Source organism: Malus sylvestris, chromosome 12, assembly GCF_916048215.2.
Source record: "Malus sylvestris chromosome 12, drMalSylv7.2, whole genome shotgun sequence".
In the NCBI taxonomy this organism is placed as follows: Eukaryota; Viridiplantae; Streptophyta; class Magnoliopsida; order Rosales; family Rosaceae; genus Malus; species Malus sylvestris.
Window position 1 is genome coordinate 10,851,297 of NC_062271.1, and position 18,036 is coordinate 10,869,332.

An 18,036-nucleotide genomic window follows, 5' to 3' on the forward strand; every position below is an offset into this window, starting at 1 on the left:
ATATAGCAGGTACTGATCTTAACGGATTGTCAATGCCCAATTGGCAATCCTATGATCAGGAACGTTTAGGATATGTATACGAAAGAGAATGGTCTCATGACTCTAACTTCTTTAGATCACATTCTCCCAATTACATATTCCTTGGACTCATCGTTTAAGCATATAACATTTACATGAGACGGCTTTAAACAATAATCTTTAGCCTTTATATTAAACTAGATTAGTTTAACATGTGAAATGTTCATAAAGTATCATCATATGATTGGTTTTAGGGCACATTTCCAACAAGCCAGTCAATAGCACGCAAAGCTTCAACGTCACTCCCCTATCCTGCGGATCGCCTTCCTTTGCAAGAATGGTGATGGTATTGTTCTTAAAGCACTTGAAAAATATCATGGCTGCAACAAAAACAAACAAGGCAACATAAGCATAAGGGCATGACAAGAAAAAGTTTTTTTGCTTCGCTAAAACAAAAGACATGCAAGACAAACCTCATGAACATTGAAGGATGAAGATGACGAAGTCACGATGACAAAATAAAATCATCCACAAGCTTGATCAAGCACGGCAAAGACGGCAGCTGCAAGACATTCCTTCACGGCATGCTACAGTAGCAAAGAAAACTAAAATGCCACGTAATCGCACTATGCAAGCCCACAACGATTACGCAAGTAGTTTTTTGCACTGCACCGTAAAGAGGGCAGCTACATGATGGTCTTTCGAAGCGGGCTACTGTAGCAAAGAAAACCAAAATGCTACGCAATCGCACTATGACGTAAGTAGTTCCTTGTACTGCACGACGAAGAGGGCAGTGATAGGATGGTCCTTCGAAGTGCACCACAGTAGCAAAGAAAACTAAAATGCTACATAATCGCACTACGCAATCCCGCAGCGAGTACACAAGCAGTTTCTTGCACTGCACGACAATGTCACCACTGAGGAAAACTATGACCAAAAGGCACTACACAGTGTTAAAAACACTTCAGTCTTTTGCACAACCCCACACGGTAAAAGTGACGCACTGCAACAAGCTCTAAGTAGTGGCAAGAGGCATTACACAACATAAACTCGCTGTAGTCTTTTGCACAACCCCACACGGTAAACGTGAATCACTGTAACAAGCTCCAAGCGGCAAGAAGGGCACGGAAGCAGCAGCAACTATAGGGCATGGTAGCCAGTAGCAAACCCACGGCTAAAGCTTTAAAGTAGTCCACGACAAGCAATTGTGTGTGTGAAAAAAATGCACACCCAATTGTCCTATAAATAGGGGTCAATTGCTTCCTAATGCTATGAGGGAAATACATACCCAAATAGAAAAAGGAAAGTCAAAACAATGAAGAACATTCCCACCAAAAGAAGGATGCAAATTCTAAGCAAAAAATGGCAAGTTTTAGCCAATCTGCGCAGGCATGACGTTCTTTGGTAGTAATTTAACTTTCCCGAAGATTTTGATGTAAGGCTAATTGGAGAAGGAAAATAAGTGGCTGAGGATCATTGTGTCCAAATTTCATAATTTTCCCTAAAGCCAAATGTTGCAGTTTTCAAAATCATTCCTGCAGAAGTTGCTTTCCCGTCCAGATTGCACAGTTGTAGGAAAATGCAAAGTTGAAGGCCTTCCCAATTTTTCCTAGTGCCATGCGATATATGCCTGGAAAGATAAGGGATAAAGCTACGTTTTCAAAATTTTATAGAATTTTCCAGAAGAGAAATCAACCTCAAACTTGGCGTGCAAGTCAAATGATATGTTTCCCAAAAAAAAAAAAAAAAAAAAAAAAAAAAACAGGAAAGGAAGAATACCTCTTTGATGTGTGGAATCAAAAAGGGTAAGAAAAATACTCCTCTTTGATGTAAGAAATCAAAAAGGGAAAGGAAAAAAAGCCTTACTTGCCATGGAAATCAAAATAAGAAAAAAAAAAAAATTCCTTCCCTTGCCGTGGGAATCAAAAGGGAAAGGAAGAAAAAAATTGTCCTCCTTGCCAAGGGAAGAAAAGAAAAAGGGGAAAGTGAAAAATGCACATCCTACTCACCCAAGGATAAGCATTACATATTTCCAAAACCTTGAAGGAAATCACAAAAGCTTTCCAACACTTTGAAGGAAGTCACCTTCGTTACCAAAATTGAAGGGGATTCATATCAAAGGAAGGGAAACATTTTTTCCTACAACCACAGGGAAAAATTCAAAATACGCCAAATGTATTTTGTCACAAGTATGGAAAATCAACACGCACAAGAAATATGTGCCGATTTATCCATTTTCAAAATTTCTTTCAAGATAAAGCCTCTACGGCCCTTGAAGAAACAAATTTCAATTCTTTCAAGATCAAGCCTCTACGACCCTTGAAGAAAACTTTCATCTTTTCATTCAAGATCAAACCTCTACCTCTATGGCCCTTGATGAAATTCATCACTTCAATTCAAGACCAAGCCTCAATAGCCCTTGAAGAAATGTTTCATTCAAGAAATACGCCTCAATGACGCTTAGTGAAATTCATCATGTCAATTCAAGAAATACGCCTCTACAGCCCTTAAAGAAGCAAACTAATTCATGATCAAGTCTCGATGACCCTTGAGTTAGAAAATTCACATTGCAGCACTTCAAAACACGCTTCCTACATGTGACAAGCATATGCCTACAACGTGCCTTGAAGTGGGGGCATTTGTAGACATGTAAATTTCGTTGCATACAAACAATGCATCACAAAGCTTCACGTGGCATATGACTCATCACAAATGGACAAGTCATTAATGACATCTGGCATAAATCAAGCAAGGGAAGTATAAAACATTCCCAAAATTCGGCAAAGGGGAGAAATCTCCCTTAAATACAACAAAAGGGTCTAGATTGGTCCTAAAACTGGAAAGAAAGTTAAGGTAACTTCATAAAACAAGCAAAAATTGAAGATTGTTCACAAAATAGGCCACAAGGCCTCTTAATTTCGGCCAAAGGAGTAAAGTGGCTGAAGTTAAGACAAAAAAACATCCCTAAATTCTCCTATGGACGAATTAAGACACAAATCTAGGTCAAATCCACCCAAAGGCAAGCCTTGAGGAGCCTATAAATACAAGATCCTCCCATAAGCATAGGGGTAGCAAAATCTCTACACAGAAGAACCTTTGTCAAACCTTTGAAGACTAGTACGCTACCAACACTCTCTTCGAAGAACATTCAACCAAAGCTAAAGCGTTCCCTTAAAGAATCAACAAGCCCCCGTGCCAATTCCTTCAAGACTTTGTTGCAAGAATATAAACTTGTAGCAACGTTGGATTCAAGATCAAGTCGCCAAGACCCTTGAATCAACAAAATCTCTACATCAACATCTCTTTGCTATAACCCTGAGGTGAAGACCATCCCCGCGTTGTTTCAAGCTCAAAACTTGAAGTAATCATTCAACGGTTCATCCAAGATCAATTCATCACGACCCTTGGATCAACAATCAACCATCTACATCAAATTTGAAGACTAAATTAGAGGAAAAGTTGTAAACAGAAATTGTAGCCTACAAATTCAAATAAATACAAATCTACTTTGTACACGTGTTCTCGTTTCATTTGTTACAGAATTTTCGTGTTTACAATTATAATTATAATTTTACGTGCGAATAAAATACATGTGACATGAGGAAAAATGAGAAAATTCAAATAAGAAGGTAAGTGAGAAGGTTGCTAGCATTTTTCTATGCAAAATCCTCCATAAGTCTATTTTGGAGTTTATTCACCTCACAAAGGGTTGTAATTGATAACTGTTGCGATTTTAGTTTTTAATTTTTATTTTTTTGTTAAAATTGAATAAATATACATAAGAAAAATTTGGAAAGTAGAAGAGTAGAGAAAGAATGGTACGAGAGGTGTAGAATAACTGGAACCAAATCATCTTCATCCAAGGGCCTTATTTCCATTACTCCCTACCAACACCGTCCTCCTCTTCATAAGCCTATCGAGACACACTCTATTTCTCCTCATTAGATGAAGAACTGAAAAAAATTGGGATTCCACTAGAAAATCAATTGACAATAGAGAGAGTAGTTAAACTCTTTATAAGTCATTGCTCGATTAATTTCTCTTTTCACTGATATGTGACTCTTTTTACTTTTACATTCTCACATGCCGTCTCATGTATGGCGACTGCTTTGATACTATAAAGAATGTTGGGGTTCCATCATAAAATCAATTGACAATATGGAGAGTATCTCAACTCCTTATAAGCCCTTGCTAGGCTTCTCATTTCACTGATGTGAGACACTTTTTATCTTCACATCCTCACACCCTCTTACATGTGGAGAATTTTCAAGCTAAACTTAGGCAATGTGATAAGCTCATATTTATATATATTTTACATCAAATTCACTTGTCTTTTCTTAATTAGTTCCTTATATTTTTGAGCTATTCACGTTGTTTTTGTGTTTTGTGGGATTTGTCAACCAAAGAAAAGAAAAATAGCACAAGTAGGATTTTTAGTAACAAATTCGTCAAAACTGCCTGTGCAGATCAACTGACTTTGGAAGCAAGTTGTGAATAGCTCAAAATGAATTAGAGAATGAACCTTATATGCTTGGAAAGCTACGGATGTCTATTTTCTGGAGCATTTCACGGATTGTTAATATCATTTTTGTAGAAGAAGTTATGGCTGTTTTAATACTGAAAAGTTCACAAGAGACTGAGCAGTTTGTAACTGCAATGAAAGCAATAAACCCAATAAATCTAGCAGCCAAAACTGATGGAGCCAAGAACAAGCCAGCTGACACCTATTCGAATATCAGAGGAAATGGAAATAAAGATGAGTATTAATTGGGAGTAATTGACATAAAGGCTACCCAAAGAGTTACAATTGTTTTACCATTTCCTCTCACTTATGGTCATCATTTCCTCTCACTTATGGTCATCACTAAATGACTATTAGTGGGGTGAGTTATGGAGAAAAAACTGGGGTATCAAGCAAGAACAAAAAGGTGCAGTTGTAGCTGCAAAGGGGAGGGGAGAAAAAAATAGAATAGAAAGAAAAGGCAAGGCAGCAGCGTTGGGGAAGGAAGGAAAGGAAGGAGGAAATCTTGGCATTCTCTTCTCTCGGTTTTATCTTCTCAAACTCATGTCTTTCTTTTGGTTTTATTTGATAATAATGTGTAACTAAATTTTTAGTAGTTAGGGTCTGTTTTGAAGCTACAGAATTGAACACAAAAGATTCTGATAAGGTAAGTAAAGAAGTTCAAAATTCATTTTACTCATGTGTCCCTGTTCCTTTTCCTCATAGGTTTATGAAGTCTAAGAAAGAGCAAACTGATAAGGAAATCTTGGATACTTATGGGAAAGTCCAAGTGAACTTACCTCTTTTAGATGCCATAAAACAAGTGCCCAAGTATGCAAAGTTCCTTAAAGAGCTTTGTACGAACAAGAGGAGATTCAATGATCATGAAATTGTGGCATTAAGCGAGGAAGTATCAGCTGTTTTGTAGAGGAAGTTGCCATCGAAGTTGAAAGATGTCGGTAGCTTTACCATTCCATGCGTAATCGGAGGGTAAGAGTTTAGGAGAGCATTGTGTTATTTAGGGGCATCCATCAATCTGATACCTTATTCAGTTTATGAATCATTGAACCTTGGAGACTTGAAGGAAACAAATATAGTAATCCAGTTGGTAGATCGTTCAAATAGATATCCCAAAGGCCTATTGGAGGATGTACTTGTGCAAGTGAATGAGCTCATTTTTCCCGCTGATTTTTTTGTTCTTGAGATGGAACATGACCTTATGCCTATTGAACTTCCTCTTATATTAGGAAGACCATTCCTCTTAGAACAACACGTACGAAGATTAATGTCTATGATGGTACCTTAACCATGGAAATTGATGGGGAAAGCGTCAAGTTCAGAATCTTCAATGCTATGAGGTACCCTAGGGATTTTGAATCTTGTTTGTCTATTGATGTGTTTGATTATTTTGTGCAGGATTGTTTTAATGAAGGTGTGGGACAAGATAATTTAGAGAAGGCATTAGTGTATAGCATTACACATGGAAAGCTTAATTATTCTAAGCACATTGAAGAAAAATTAATCCAAACAATGGCTGCTCTTGAGTCTTTTTCACAAATTCATGGTAAGTCTTCTTCCTATTTTATTTCTCTTCTTACTTCTAACGAAAAAAACTCTTCCTTCTATGATTTAGGCACCCAAATTGAAGCTTAAACCGATTCATGAACATTTGAAGTATGCATTTTTAGGAGAGGATGAAACATTACCGGTTATCGTATCATCATAACTCACAGCAAAAGAGAGGGAGAAACCGATCCGGGTACTGAAGGATTATAAAACTGCCATAGCTTGGAGTATTGCAGATATCAAATGTATAAATCCAGCTACATGTGTGCATAGGATTCTGTTGGAGAAAGGTGCAAAACAACAAGGGAAGCTTAACTCCGTTTGAACCCACTCATGATGAAGGTCGTCAAGAAAGAGGTTATCAAACTTCTTGATGTTGGCATCATATATCCTATCTCAGACAGCAAGTGGGTGAGCCCTGTTCAAGTAGTTCCGAAGTGATCCGAAGTCACAATTGTTAAGAATGAAGCTAATGAGCTAGTGCCTACATGTGTGAAAAATAGTTGGAGAGTCTGTGCAGACTATCGGAAGATAAATAACACCACACGCAAGGATCATTTTCCAGTCCCATTCATTGATCAAATGTTAGAAAGGTTAACTGGTCATTCTCATTATTGCTTTCTTGATGGCTATTCTAGATATAATCAGATGGCAGTTGCTCCAGAGGATCAAGAAAAGACGACTTTCACATGTCCATTTGGCACATTTGCATACCGGAGGATGCCGTTTGGACTTTGCAACGCCCCCGCCACATTTCAAAGGTGTATGATAAGTATCTTTTCTGATATGATTGAGAAAAGTGTTCATGGATGATTTTTTAGTTTATGGTGATTCTTTTGATACATGTTTACATAATTTGTCCCTAGTTTTAAAACGTTGTCAAGAAACTAATCTGGTCTTAAATTGGGAAAAATGTCATTTCATGGTTTCAGATGGATTAGTTCTATGGCATATCATATTTGAAAATGGAATTGAAGTTGATAAATCTAAAGTAGAACTTGTTAGTTCTTTACCCCTCCCTACTACTGTCAGGGAGGTTCGTTCTTTTCTTGGACATGCAGGTTTCTACCGTAGGTTTATGAAGGACTTCTTAATGATTTCTAGACCCTTGTGCCGTTTGCTTCAAAAAGATGTAACATTTGATATGAATGAAGAGTGTGTTTTAGCATTCAACAAGCTTAAAGAGTTGTTATCCACGGCTCATGTGATTATGCCACCAGATTGAAGTTTACCTTTTGAGTTGATGTGCGATGCTTCAAACTATGTCGTCGGTGCAGTTCTAAGGCAGTGTGTAAATAAAGTGCCACATGTCATCTATTATGCGTCTTGAACACTCAATGATGCACAGTTAAATTATTCAACAACAGAGAATGAGCTTTTAGCTGTTGTATTTGCTTTAGAAAAATTTAGATATTATCTGATTGGGACTAAAGTTATTGTGTTTTCTGACCATGCAGCTTTGAAGTATCTACTCATAAAAAAAAAGATGCAAAACCGCGACTCATTTGATGGATACTTTTACTTCAAGAGTTTGACTTGTAGATCAAGGATAAGAAAGGGAGTGAGAATGTTGTAGCAGATCATCTTAGCAGACTTGTGCATTCAAACACAGAGGAAGATCTCATCCCTTTACGTGAGAGTTTTTCGGATGAGCAATTGTTTTCATTAAAGGCTACTGACCCTTGGTATGCAGATATTATCAATTACACGGCCACCAAAAAGATTTCGGATGATTTTACACGTGCTCAAAAAGATAAGCTTGTCAAAATCGCCAAATACTACAATTGGGATGATCCTTATTTGTGGAAATATTGCCTTGATCAATTGATTAGAAGGTGTGTCCCTGAATCTGAGTTTAAATCTATTCTAACTTTTTGTCATTCTTATGCATGTGACGGCCATTTTGGAGCAAAGAGGACATCTCTTAAGGTGTTAGAGAGTGATTTTTATTGGCCTAGTTTGTTTAAGGATGCATACGACGTTTGTACAACATGTGATCATTGTCAACGAACAGGTAACTTGGGCCCAAGAAATCAAATGCCACAAACCCCTATTTTGATTGTTAAGATCTTTGATGTGTGGGGCACTGATTTCATGGGACCTTTTCCATCTTCTAAAGGTTTTCTTTACATTTTATTGACTGTGGATTATGTTTCTAAATGGGTGGAAGCAAAAGCCACCAAAACTAATGATTCAAAAGTTGTTTCAGATTTTATTAAGAGTAACATCTTTGCAAGATTTGGAATACCTAGAGCAATCATCAGCGATGGAGGGAGTCACTTTTGCAATAGAACATTTGAAGCGTTGCTTAAGAAGTACAATGTCACACATAAGGTGTCTATACCCTATCACCAGCAAAATAGTGGTCAAGCAGAAGTATCAAACCATGAGGTGAAGCAAATTTTGGAGAAAACTGTGAATCCTAGTAGGAAGGATTGGCGCATGCGCTTGAACGATGCATTGTGGGCATATAGGACTGCTTATAAGACTCCTATTGGAATGTCCCCATTTCAGTTAGTTTAAGGGAAAACATGCCGCCTTCCAGTAGAGTTGGAGCACAAAGCTTATTGGGCGATCAAAGCCTGCAACATGGACATGAGTCTTGCCGGATAACAGAGAAAGCTTCAATTGAATGAGTTAGATGAAATCTGGAATGATGCATACGAGTCTAGTCGAATATACAACGAGAAATCAAAGGCATTTCATGACAAGATGATATCAAGGAAGAGCTTTGTCATTGGACAAAAAGTTCTTCTATTTAATTCTCGCCTTCGGTTATTTCCAGGTAAGCTTCGTTCTCGATGGGTTAGTCCATTTGTTATAACTAATATTTTTCCTCATGGTGTAGTGGAAATCCAAAGTGCAAAGATCGGAAACATGTTCAAAGTGAATGGACATAGACTTAAGCCATATTACGAGTCTTTTGTGGATCATAATGTGGAGGTTGTACCCCTCCAAGAACCATCTCCCCTTGGATGATTACTCTTGGTACCGTCCGGCTGCAGACGTAAAAGTAAGCGTTTATTGGGAGGCAACCCAATATTTATATTCATTGTCTTTTTATGTCATTTTCAATTTTCTGTTTGCTTTTGTTTTCTGAATTTTCTTGCATGCTAAACTGAATTATTTCTTTTCTTTGTAGGAAAATTTGGTTATGTCCACCCTTGAAGTTGATTGTAAAAGTGGAGTTTGGGGGTCATCGCTTGATTTTACTGCAAATTGGGGAAGTTTTCAATCCAAATGCTTTATTTTGTTTCTTACTATTTTATTTATTTTTATTTTATGCATTATTATGTTTTCTAACATTGGGGACAATGTCCAATTTAGGTTTGGGGGTAAGGATTGAAAAAAGCATCAAATTGAAATTTTTCTTCCCTTCGACTAAGAACTGGTTTGATTTGTTTCCATGTTGTTTCTTTTTGTTTTCTTAATTAGTTTTGTTTACTCTAAAAAAACCAAAAAAACCCAAAAAAGAGAAAATTCGGAAGATTTGAAAATTCAAAAAATATTGTCGTGTTTTATTTATTGTTTTGAATTAGATTTTGTTAGTTTCCTGACCCAATGATATAATTGGATTGAATTTGAACCATGGTGATCAAGAACTTAGTAAGCATGTGTTGTGTAAAATTCCTTATTCTCTTGTTAGCCTTGTATATGTTTAATCATCTTTGAAAAACCAAATGCACATAACCTTATTGATGTGACTAAAGCATGACTTAAAGCTTCATATGTGAACATAGTGACCATATACAGCCTATGTGAGTTTTTGAGCCTATTGAAAGTGTGTGCATTTTTCATACACTCATATTCTTTCATGTGTGATGAACTGATAGGAGCATATTTATGCGACTGAGTTAGCTTGTTCTCATGCATTTATGTTGTTATTTCTTAGTTAATTATGTATTTTAAGTATTTTCGTGTGTTTGTAGGTCCATAGGCCTTATAAATCAATAAGATGCATTTTGGTGCATTTTGGAGCAGTTTTGGGCTTGGAATGAATAGCACATGCATGGAGCAAGGTGGATAGATGATATTGAAGACTAAAGCGGCTAGGAATGTGTTAAAGAGAAAGAAGAATTAATGTAAAAAGGACAAAGAGCTCAGCCACAAAGGGGTGTCACTCCACCATTCACCTTTCCATCATTGTCGTGCACCACCATTGCACTCCCTTTGGATTCCTATGTCGTGCATCATCATCCATGTTCCCTCCATTGACTCATTTGTTGCATCATTCCACTTCCTTTCCTTTGTCTACCATGTGCACAATATCCTTCCACCTTCTTGCACTCATTGATTCACCACTTACTCACCTTTCCACCCATGTCATGCATAATCACCCTTGTCCCCTTCATTATTTCAGATTTCATGCATCATTACATTGAATCATTGCACTCAATTGCTACACCATTCCTTGTTCCCTCCATCATTTCAGATTCATGCATCATTACATTGAATCATTGCACTCAATTGCTACACCATTCCTTGTTCCCTCCATCATTTTAGATTTCATGCATCATTGTACTCAATTGCTACACCACTCCATGTTCCCCTCCATTGTCATGCACTTCCTTTATAAAAGGAAGTGTGTGTAACATAAATTGAATCGTACTTTGTTAGATCATTCACTCCCATTTTCAACACAACCTTCATCCAAACACATCCATTCCTCCATACAAACAAACCTTCAAACACTCACGAACATCTTGTGCCGTAGCAAAAGAAGGGAAGGAAAGTGCTTGGACGTGCTTGCTGTCCAACTTGGATCGTTGGCACGTTTAGGTGTTTTCTTTCTTTTGTTTCTAATGTTTAAATTCATTTCCTTTCGTTTTGTTGTAAATATGAGTGGCTAAACCCCTCTTGGCTAGGGGTGATTTCAAAGCCATGATTATGTGTGCAATATAATTTGATAAATTCCAGTTATGAACTCTTGAATCGTGAATGCAATTGGCTTAACTATTTGATTGATAACTTATTTGTATTTGTTAATTAAGGGTTGACACTTAATTGTCATGCATAAATCCGTTGCTAGAATATATAGAAGTTTCACATAATCATTACAAACTTATATTCACATGTAGTGAAGGTCGCTTATAAACGATCGCATTAAGTTCAATTCCTAGCATGAGTGACATGATGTCATAGTTGCAAGTGCTTTGTCAATGCTTATGATTTTCATTAAATGTAATGATCTTTGATTTTATCTCTATTATGATGTCATGTAGGGAACATTAGAAGAATGTTTTGGGTTGTCAAATGATGTCATCCAATTTAATAAAACAAGGAAAATCTGAGAGTTAACTAGTGATGTCATGGTTAATTTGGAACATTGTCATTCATAATTCAATGAAGTAGTAACTGGAAATCGAGTTGTTTGCATACATATCATGGGTGGAGAAAAAGCCTCTAGCTATCCCATCCATCATCTTATTTTTCAAATTTGTTTTACAATCTGTCTAGTTTTTTATACTTGTTTGTTTGTTTCAACTTCGTCCAAAACTCAATCCCCTTTACTTGTCTAATTAGTTAGAATCTGTTTTAATTTGTGTTTTTAAATGTTTTGATTCAAGTAAAAGTCAATTTTCGTCCAAAGTCATTTCTAGTGTCTAGTTTAAGTTTATTTAGTTGTTTTAAGCTGTTTTGAGTATTTTAAGTTTGCTTTGAGTCTTGTGAATCTTGTTAAGTGTTTTTAAATTTAGTTTTATGTTTTTGAGTCAGTTTAGAGGTTATTAGCAAGCCCTCCTAATCCCCGGTCTAGAACGATCCCTACTTTTACTTGTACTACAATTGTCAAAAGAGGGTTAAATTTGTGTGTTAAGATAATTTTCGCATCATGAACTTATGTGGCTTACATCTCTAGAACTTGCATAACGATCTTTCGAAATGTTTGTCATTTGATTGCATGAACTTGAAAAGTATAGAGGCATTAGGTTTATCACCATGGTCCAAATGAGCATGTTTCCTAAAGAAAAATGATATCATTAGATTTTCAATTTGAGCCGTATATATTAAGCCTTTTATTTCTTATCACCAGATATGTCTACCCTTATACCTTAAACATTTTTCCTTACCCTTTCCAAGCTAGCTAGTGAGCAATGTGAGATTGTTTTATGAGAAATATTTGTGATGTACTTCGAAGGAGTTTTGAAAACGAATAAGTGTGGGGGTATTTCAAGTTTGTATTTAGTTATGTGCAAAATCGTTCAAAAAAAAAAAAAACCAAAAAAAGAAGAAGAAGAAAAGGAAAAGAAAAATTGTATACAAAGCAAATAAAAAGTTTTTTTAAGTTTCAGTTTAGGGGTGTGTGGTTGGAGGTATTAGCAGAGTGGTTGGAGAGCTTGAGTTCTTATAAATCTCAACAAGAGAATTGCTTGCAATGTAGCTTGGAACTTGTGTTTACCTATCCTTTCATTTCTATAACCCTTTTCCTAAGCCTCATTACAACCAATAAAAGTCCTCTTGATTTAAGTTTTGCAATTATGATTGTGGATGGAAGCTTATGGTAGATCTTTCACATTTGATTCTTTGAGCAAAACATGTTAAACTAAACATATGTGTGATTGAGTGTATGTCCCATGAGAAGGTCACTAGTTTGCGTGTGGTGTTTTAAAAAAAACTTGAAATTGCATTAGCATGGCTATTACACACACTACACTTCAAGGATGATTAAAAGTTTCCTACTAACATTTGAATAAGGAAGATGAGCTTGGATTAGCTTGTTTGGTGCTAGCTAAGGTTCTTGATAATTTGTTTTCTTGAATGAAATTCTATGAGGGTCACATAGGGGGAAGCTATTGTTTTTCATGTTGCTACTTTTTCATATTTTCTTCGTTTTGCTTAAGGACTAGTAAAAGCTAAGTGTGTGGGTATTTGATAAGCTCATATTTATATATATTTTACATCAAATTCACTTGTCTTTTCTTCGTTAGTTCCTTATATTTTTGAGCTATTTACGTTGTTTTTGTGTTTTATGGGATTTGTCAACCAAAGAAAAGAAAAATAGCACAAGTATGATTTTTAGTAACAAATTCATCAAAACGGCCTGTGCAGATCAGCTGACTTTGGAAGCAAGTTGTGAACAGCTCAAAATGCATTAGAGAATGAGCCTTATATGCATGGAAAGCTACGGATGTCTATTTGCTGGAGCATTTCTCGGATTGTTAATATCATTTTTGTAGAAGAAGTTATGGCCATTTCAACACTGCAAGGTTCACAAGAGACTGAACAGTTTGTAACTGCAATGAAAGCAATAAACCCAATAAATCTAGCAGCCAAAACTGATGTAGCCAAGAACAAGCCAGCTGACACCCATTCAAATATTAGAGGAAATGGAAATAAAGATGAGGATTAAGTGGGAGTAATTGGCATAAAGGCTATCCAAAGAGTTACAATTGTTTTACCATTTCCTCTCACTTATGGTCATCACTAAATGACTGTTAGTGGGGTGAGTTATGGAGAAAAAAGGTATCAAGCAAGAACAAAAAGGTGCAGGTTGCAGCTGCAAGGGGGAGGGGAGAAAAAAATAGAATAGAAAGAAAAAGCAAGGCAGCAGCGTTGGGGTAGGAAGGAAAGGAAGGAGGAAATCTTGGCATTCTCTTCTCTCGGTTTTATCTTCTCAAACTCATGTCTTTCCTTTGGTTTTATTTGATAATAATGTGTAACTAAATTTTTAGTAGTTAGGGGCTGTTTTGAAGCCCCGAATATGATTGCAAGTTTGTTATAACATTTTGTTTGAATTACTTTTATGAATGGATGAAAATTGATTCACTACTTGTCTCATTGATGAATTTTTTATGTGTTTTCTACGGATGCATACGTAGTAAGCATATCTAGGATTATAACGCTATGAATATGTGTGTGCTTGCCCTTGTTGAATGAGGACCTACATATGTTCTAGAGTAGTACTTGTTAATTGCGATTAACATGTGAATCAATTTCTAGGATAAGTAAGACAATGCTAGTACTTACGATGTCTTGTGATGACTCAAACTCTTTTTGTTCTTAATGATTTCTACTTGTTAAATCTATGAACACGCCATTCTAGATTGCATGCTAGGAACTAAGTTAAGTTGAAAACGTCATTCTCTTAACATACTACATAAGAAAGAGTAATAGGTTGAGTTCTAACATTGAGCCAACTTGAGCATCTTCATCTAGAAATAAAAGGAATTTGAATGAAACATAACATGTTTGTATGATTATTTGGTGGTGGATACCAATTCCCCTAACTCGTTTTTCTTAAGTTGTGAACTCCTTAAAATATGTTTCTGTCCTGTTTTTGTTCAATTTAATTTAAATAGCAAATCAACTCCAAAAATCCCAAAAATTTGTGTGAGTGTAGCTCTGTGTCTAGTGTTTTCATATAAAATTTCGTAGGGGGTGTGCTATCCACACACCCCATTTTACTTCTCACACACCCTTTGATAATTTATGTCCGTTGATCTTCTTCAATTCATCCGATCCGACAATCGAAAATTAAAAAGGTGTGTGAGAAGTAAAATGGGGTATGTGGATATCACACCCCATTTCGTAGACTTTAGATAAGCGTAAGTCAGTTTAATAATTATTTTTCGATGATTAGTCAGTAGGGACAACAACCCAGTTTTTGTGACATTTTAACTAGTTAGATAAAACAATCTTCTGCAGGAAAGTCTCTTATTTTCATATGCACAATTGACAAATCTTAGATTTAATAAGGAAAATCAATAGGACATTTGTTTGCTACTTTGTGGTGTGCTTTTAATCTTATCACAATGCATACAACTCCTTGTAAAATCATAATATTCCTTAATTAATCTCATCCTTCTCGAATTCCGATATTCGAAAGACACTTCTAATGATATTTTTAACTATGTATCCGCTCCTTGTTTCTCCTAGACCCGACAGTTTCTGACACGACACGAAAATAACGGGTTTCGGGTCAACATGATAACTTATCGGGTCATTATCGGGTGACCTGTTAAGAACCTGTTAATAACGGGTTCTTAACAGGTATACATGCGAGTAACACGTGGGTAACCCGTTTCGACCTGTTATGAAAAAAATTATTTTGATAATTTTAAAGTTTAATTACTAAAAGATTTATTATAAAATACAATAGCCATATTAATATATACAATATATTCTATATTAAATATATAGTTTTGTATTATTATTCTATATAAGTTAAAAAAAAAGTTTTAGTCATTATTTATTTTTATTATGAGAGTTCCTTATTATCATTACTAGAATAATTTTACTTAACATGTTGTTGTTCAAAATTAAAATAAACTAATATAGTATTTGTATAAGTAAGAACTAAGAATACATACATACAAGTATGAAAAATGTGAAAGAATATATAAACACTCATGATTCGTCATCATTCCTCCACGAGTAGATAATGGTTACACTTACATTATCCTTTAAATTTTTAAAATCCTCCAAACCTTCATGAATAATGTTTTTTATTTGAGGGCAAAATTAATAAAATTAATAATAATTATTGTAGAAGTGTAAAAAATGTAAAAAAAAAAAAAATGCAATCACTCATAGTGACAAACTTTACAACTTTCATGAAGGGGTCAGCTTCGAAATCAAACACTATAATTCATAAACCTTAAATTTATATTTAACCGTCGATAGCCATTTACGCTTTATTCTTCTTACTAAATTTCATTTTTTTAAATTTTCTTTTTTGAAAACATGATCATTTGGCGGATGTAAGAAGATGAACGTTCAAATCTTTGATATCACGTTTCGATATTTATGATTAACTGAAATATGAGTTACGATTAACTGAAATATGAGTTGATGTCATATAGTTTGTAGAAACTTTATAAACATCAAGCAATATTTTCACTAACCATAAAACTCTAATTATAATATCAACGATCCAAACCGTTCATCTTCCTGCATCATCTAATAGATCAAGTTTTCAAAAAAGAAAATTTGAAAAAAAATAAAATTTGACGAGAACAATGAAGCGTAAAAGTAAACAACAATCAACGGTTAAATTTTGATCTATGATTTATATGATTATAGTGGCGAATTTCGAAGTTAAGCTCTTTATGAAAGTTGTAAAGTTTGTCATTACGAGCGTTTATATATTTTTTCTATATTTTTTTTATACTTCTACATTAATTAAAAAATTATTAAAGACTTTAGGTAAGTGAAAATATACTTAAAAGAAAAATAAGTTTTTATGTTTTAGATGTGACAATATAGTATGTATATACTTATTTAGTATTGTGTTTTTCATTTGATTATTTATTGGTTTAAAATATATTTTCCTTAACGGGACGAGTCGGGTCATATTACCTGTTAATATTATCGAGTCGATTTTGGGTCGGGTCATTTTACCCGTTTATTTTAACGAGTGTTACACGACACGACCCATTAAGATATCGGATATGATACGAAAATGACACGAACACGAAAAACACAACACGAATAACAAGTCTAGTTTCTCCCCTTGAATATTCTCTAAAACTACGCCATGTTTGGAAATTGGAGCACGAGAATATGTTTTCATGAAACCGTATTCATGAGTTTATGTTGGGAGTACACATATGTAAAAAATAAATTCAAATATGGGATGTATACTGTATATAGAATATGTTAGGTGTATGTTGACAGTGTAGGTGTGAGAGTATTATAAGAAATAATGTGGAGTCTATTAGGTTAAATTTCAATTGAAAATTGCAAAAGTGAAATGTATTAAGTATGTGAGGTGCATTGGACAATACGGGTTAATAAAACAACTTTTTTAACTAATCAACAATTTATTCTATTAAAGATTTCTTTTTAAAATACCCCAGCCGCCTAGAACGGATAATACTTGGGTACTCTCTAGCAAGGTCTAAAATATCGATGATATTGGAAATATCGGTAGTCTAAAAACAAGGAAATTTCGATGAAAATATCGGGATATTATTGATATCGATAAAAATTGAATAAAAACCACGGAAATTATAAGAAAAACTTGGAAATTTTTATTGAAACTTTGCAGGATGTTTATTTAGTCAATTATCTATTAGTTTATCTCAAACAATTGGAAGGAAATGCATTGCATGATGGATTTAACGGATTTAAGTTGATTATATAGCGAGCTGGCAAACATTATGAGTGTAGAAAATATGTAGTAATTAATGAAAAAAATTTAAACACACCATAATCATTTATATATAATGAATTAGTACAATATTTTACACTTTATACATTGCATGGTAAAATACATGAGTGACTTAGTACCACATAGAGTTCCTATCAAGTTCTAAAATATCGATGATATCGGAAATATCGGTAGTACAAAAACACAGAAATTTTGATGAAAATATCGGGATAATATCGATATTTTAAACCTTGCTCTCTAGTAAGTACCCATTATACTAAACTGTGAAGTGGCCAAATAAAAGTAGTCCACCTGTCATATCTAAAATCTCCCAAAACACTTGCTACCTTTGTTACCAAACACTCATCCTCTTCCTCATCCCAACCACTCTTCGCTGTGACCGCAACCCCAATCTTCTCCGGCAAAACCATCTTCTCCCTCCCATCTGCTATGGCTCTTCATCACCACACCCTAAATAAAACAAAGAACCAATATCCTTTGTTTGTTCTCACTAACCAAACACCTCCCTCAAACCTTCCACCCACCAAATACCGGTGGGGAGCACGGCAGATCCATGTGAAATCTGGGTCGGACGAGGAGACAGAAGTGGTGCTGACGGAGGAGAGTATTAACCATAGTCATTAGTGATGACATGGTTACTTAGTAATGAAGAATATAGTTAGTTGAAATGTGTTGGTAGGTTGTCATAAGGATAAGATTGGTTAGTATGGTTAGAAGGGTATTATTGTAATTATGATATATGGCTATATAAGGGATTGTATAGCTATTATTTCATTAAGTTCTTTTGTATACATTTTATCCATTTTAATCAATACAATCTTTCTGGTTCTCTCTATCATCT

The 18,036-nt window shown here is 35.1% G+C and overlaps 1 protein-coding gene across 1 annotated transcript; it reads left to right on the forward strand.

Moving 5' to 3' along the window:
- Window positions 1–5,827: 5,827 nt before the first annotated feature.
- LOC126592147 (uncharacterized) lies at window positions 5,828–9,064 on the forward strand. Its single transcript, XM_050257895.1, has 6 exons — window positions 5,828–6,083; window positions 7,018–7,121; window positions 7,628–8,099; window positions 8,256–8,598; window positions 8,758–8,870; window positions 8,934–9,064. The coding sequence occupies exons 1-6, from the start codon at window positions 5,828–5,830 to the stop codon at window positions 9,062–9,064; spliced, it is 1,419 nt and encodes a 472-aa protein (XP_050113852.1).
- The last annotated feature ends 8,972 nt before the right edge of the window (window positions 9,065–18,036 follow it).

What these genes read in the sequence shown, in the direction of transcription:
- LOC126592147 (XM_050257895.1), top strand. Translation starts at nt 5,828, where the DNA reads ATGGAAATTGATGGGGAAAGCGTCAAGTTCAGAATCTTCAATGCTATG. An exon ending in TCCCTACTACTGTCAGGGAG is followed by an intron (nt 7,122 to 7,627) that starts GTTCGTTCTTTT and finishes TTTGACTTGTAG; the next exon opens with ATCAAGGATAAGAAAGGGAG. An exon ending in ATTGGAATGTCCCCATTTCA is followed by an intron (nt 8,599 to 8,757) that starts GTTAGTTTAAGG and finishes ATACGAGTCTAG; the next exon opens with TCGAATATACAACGAGAAAT.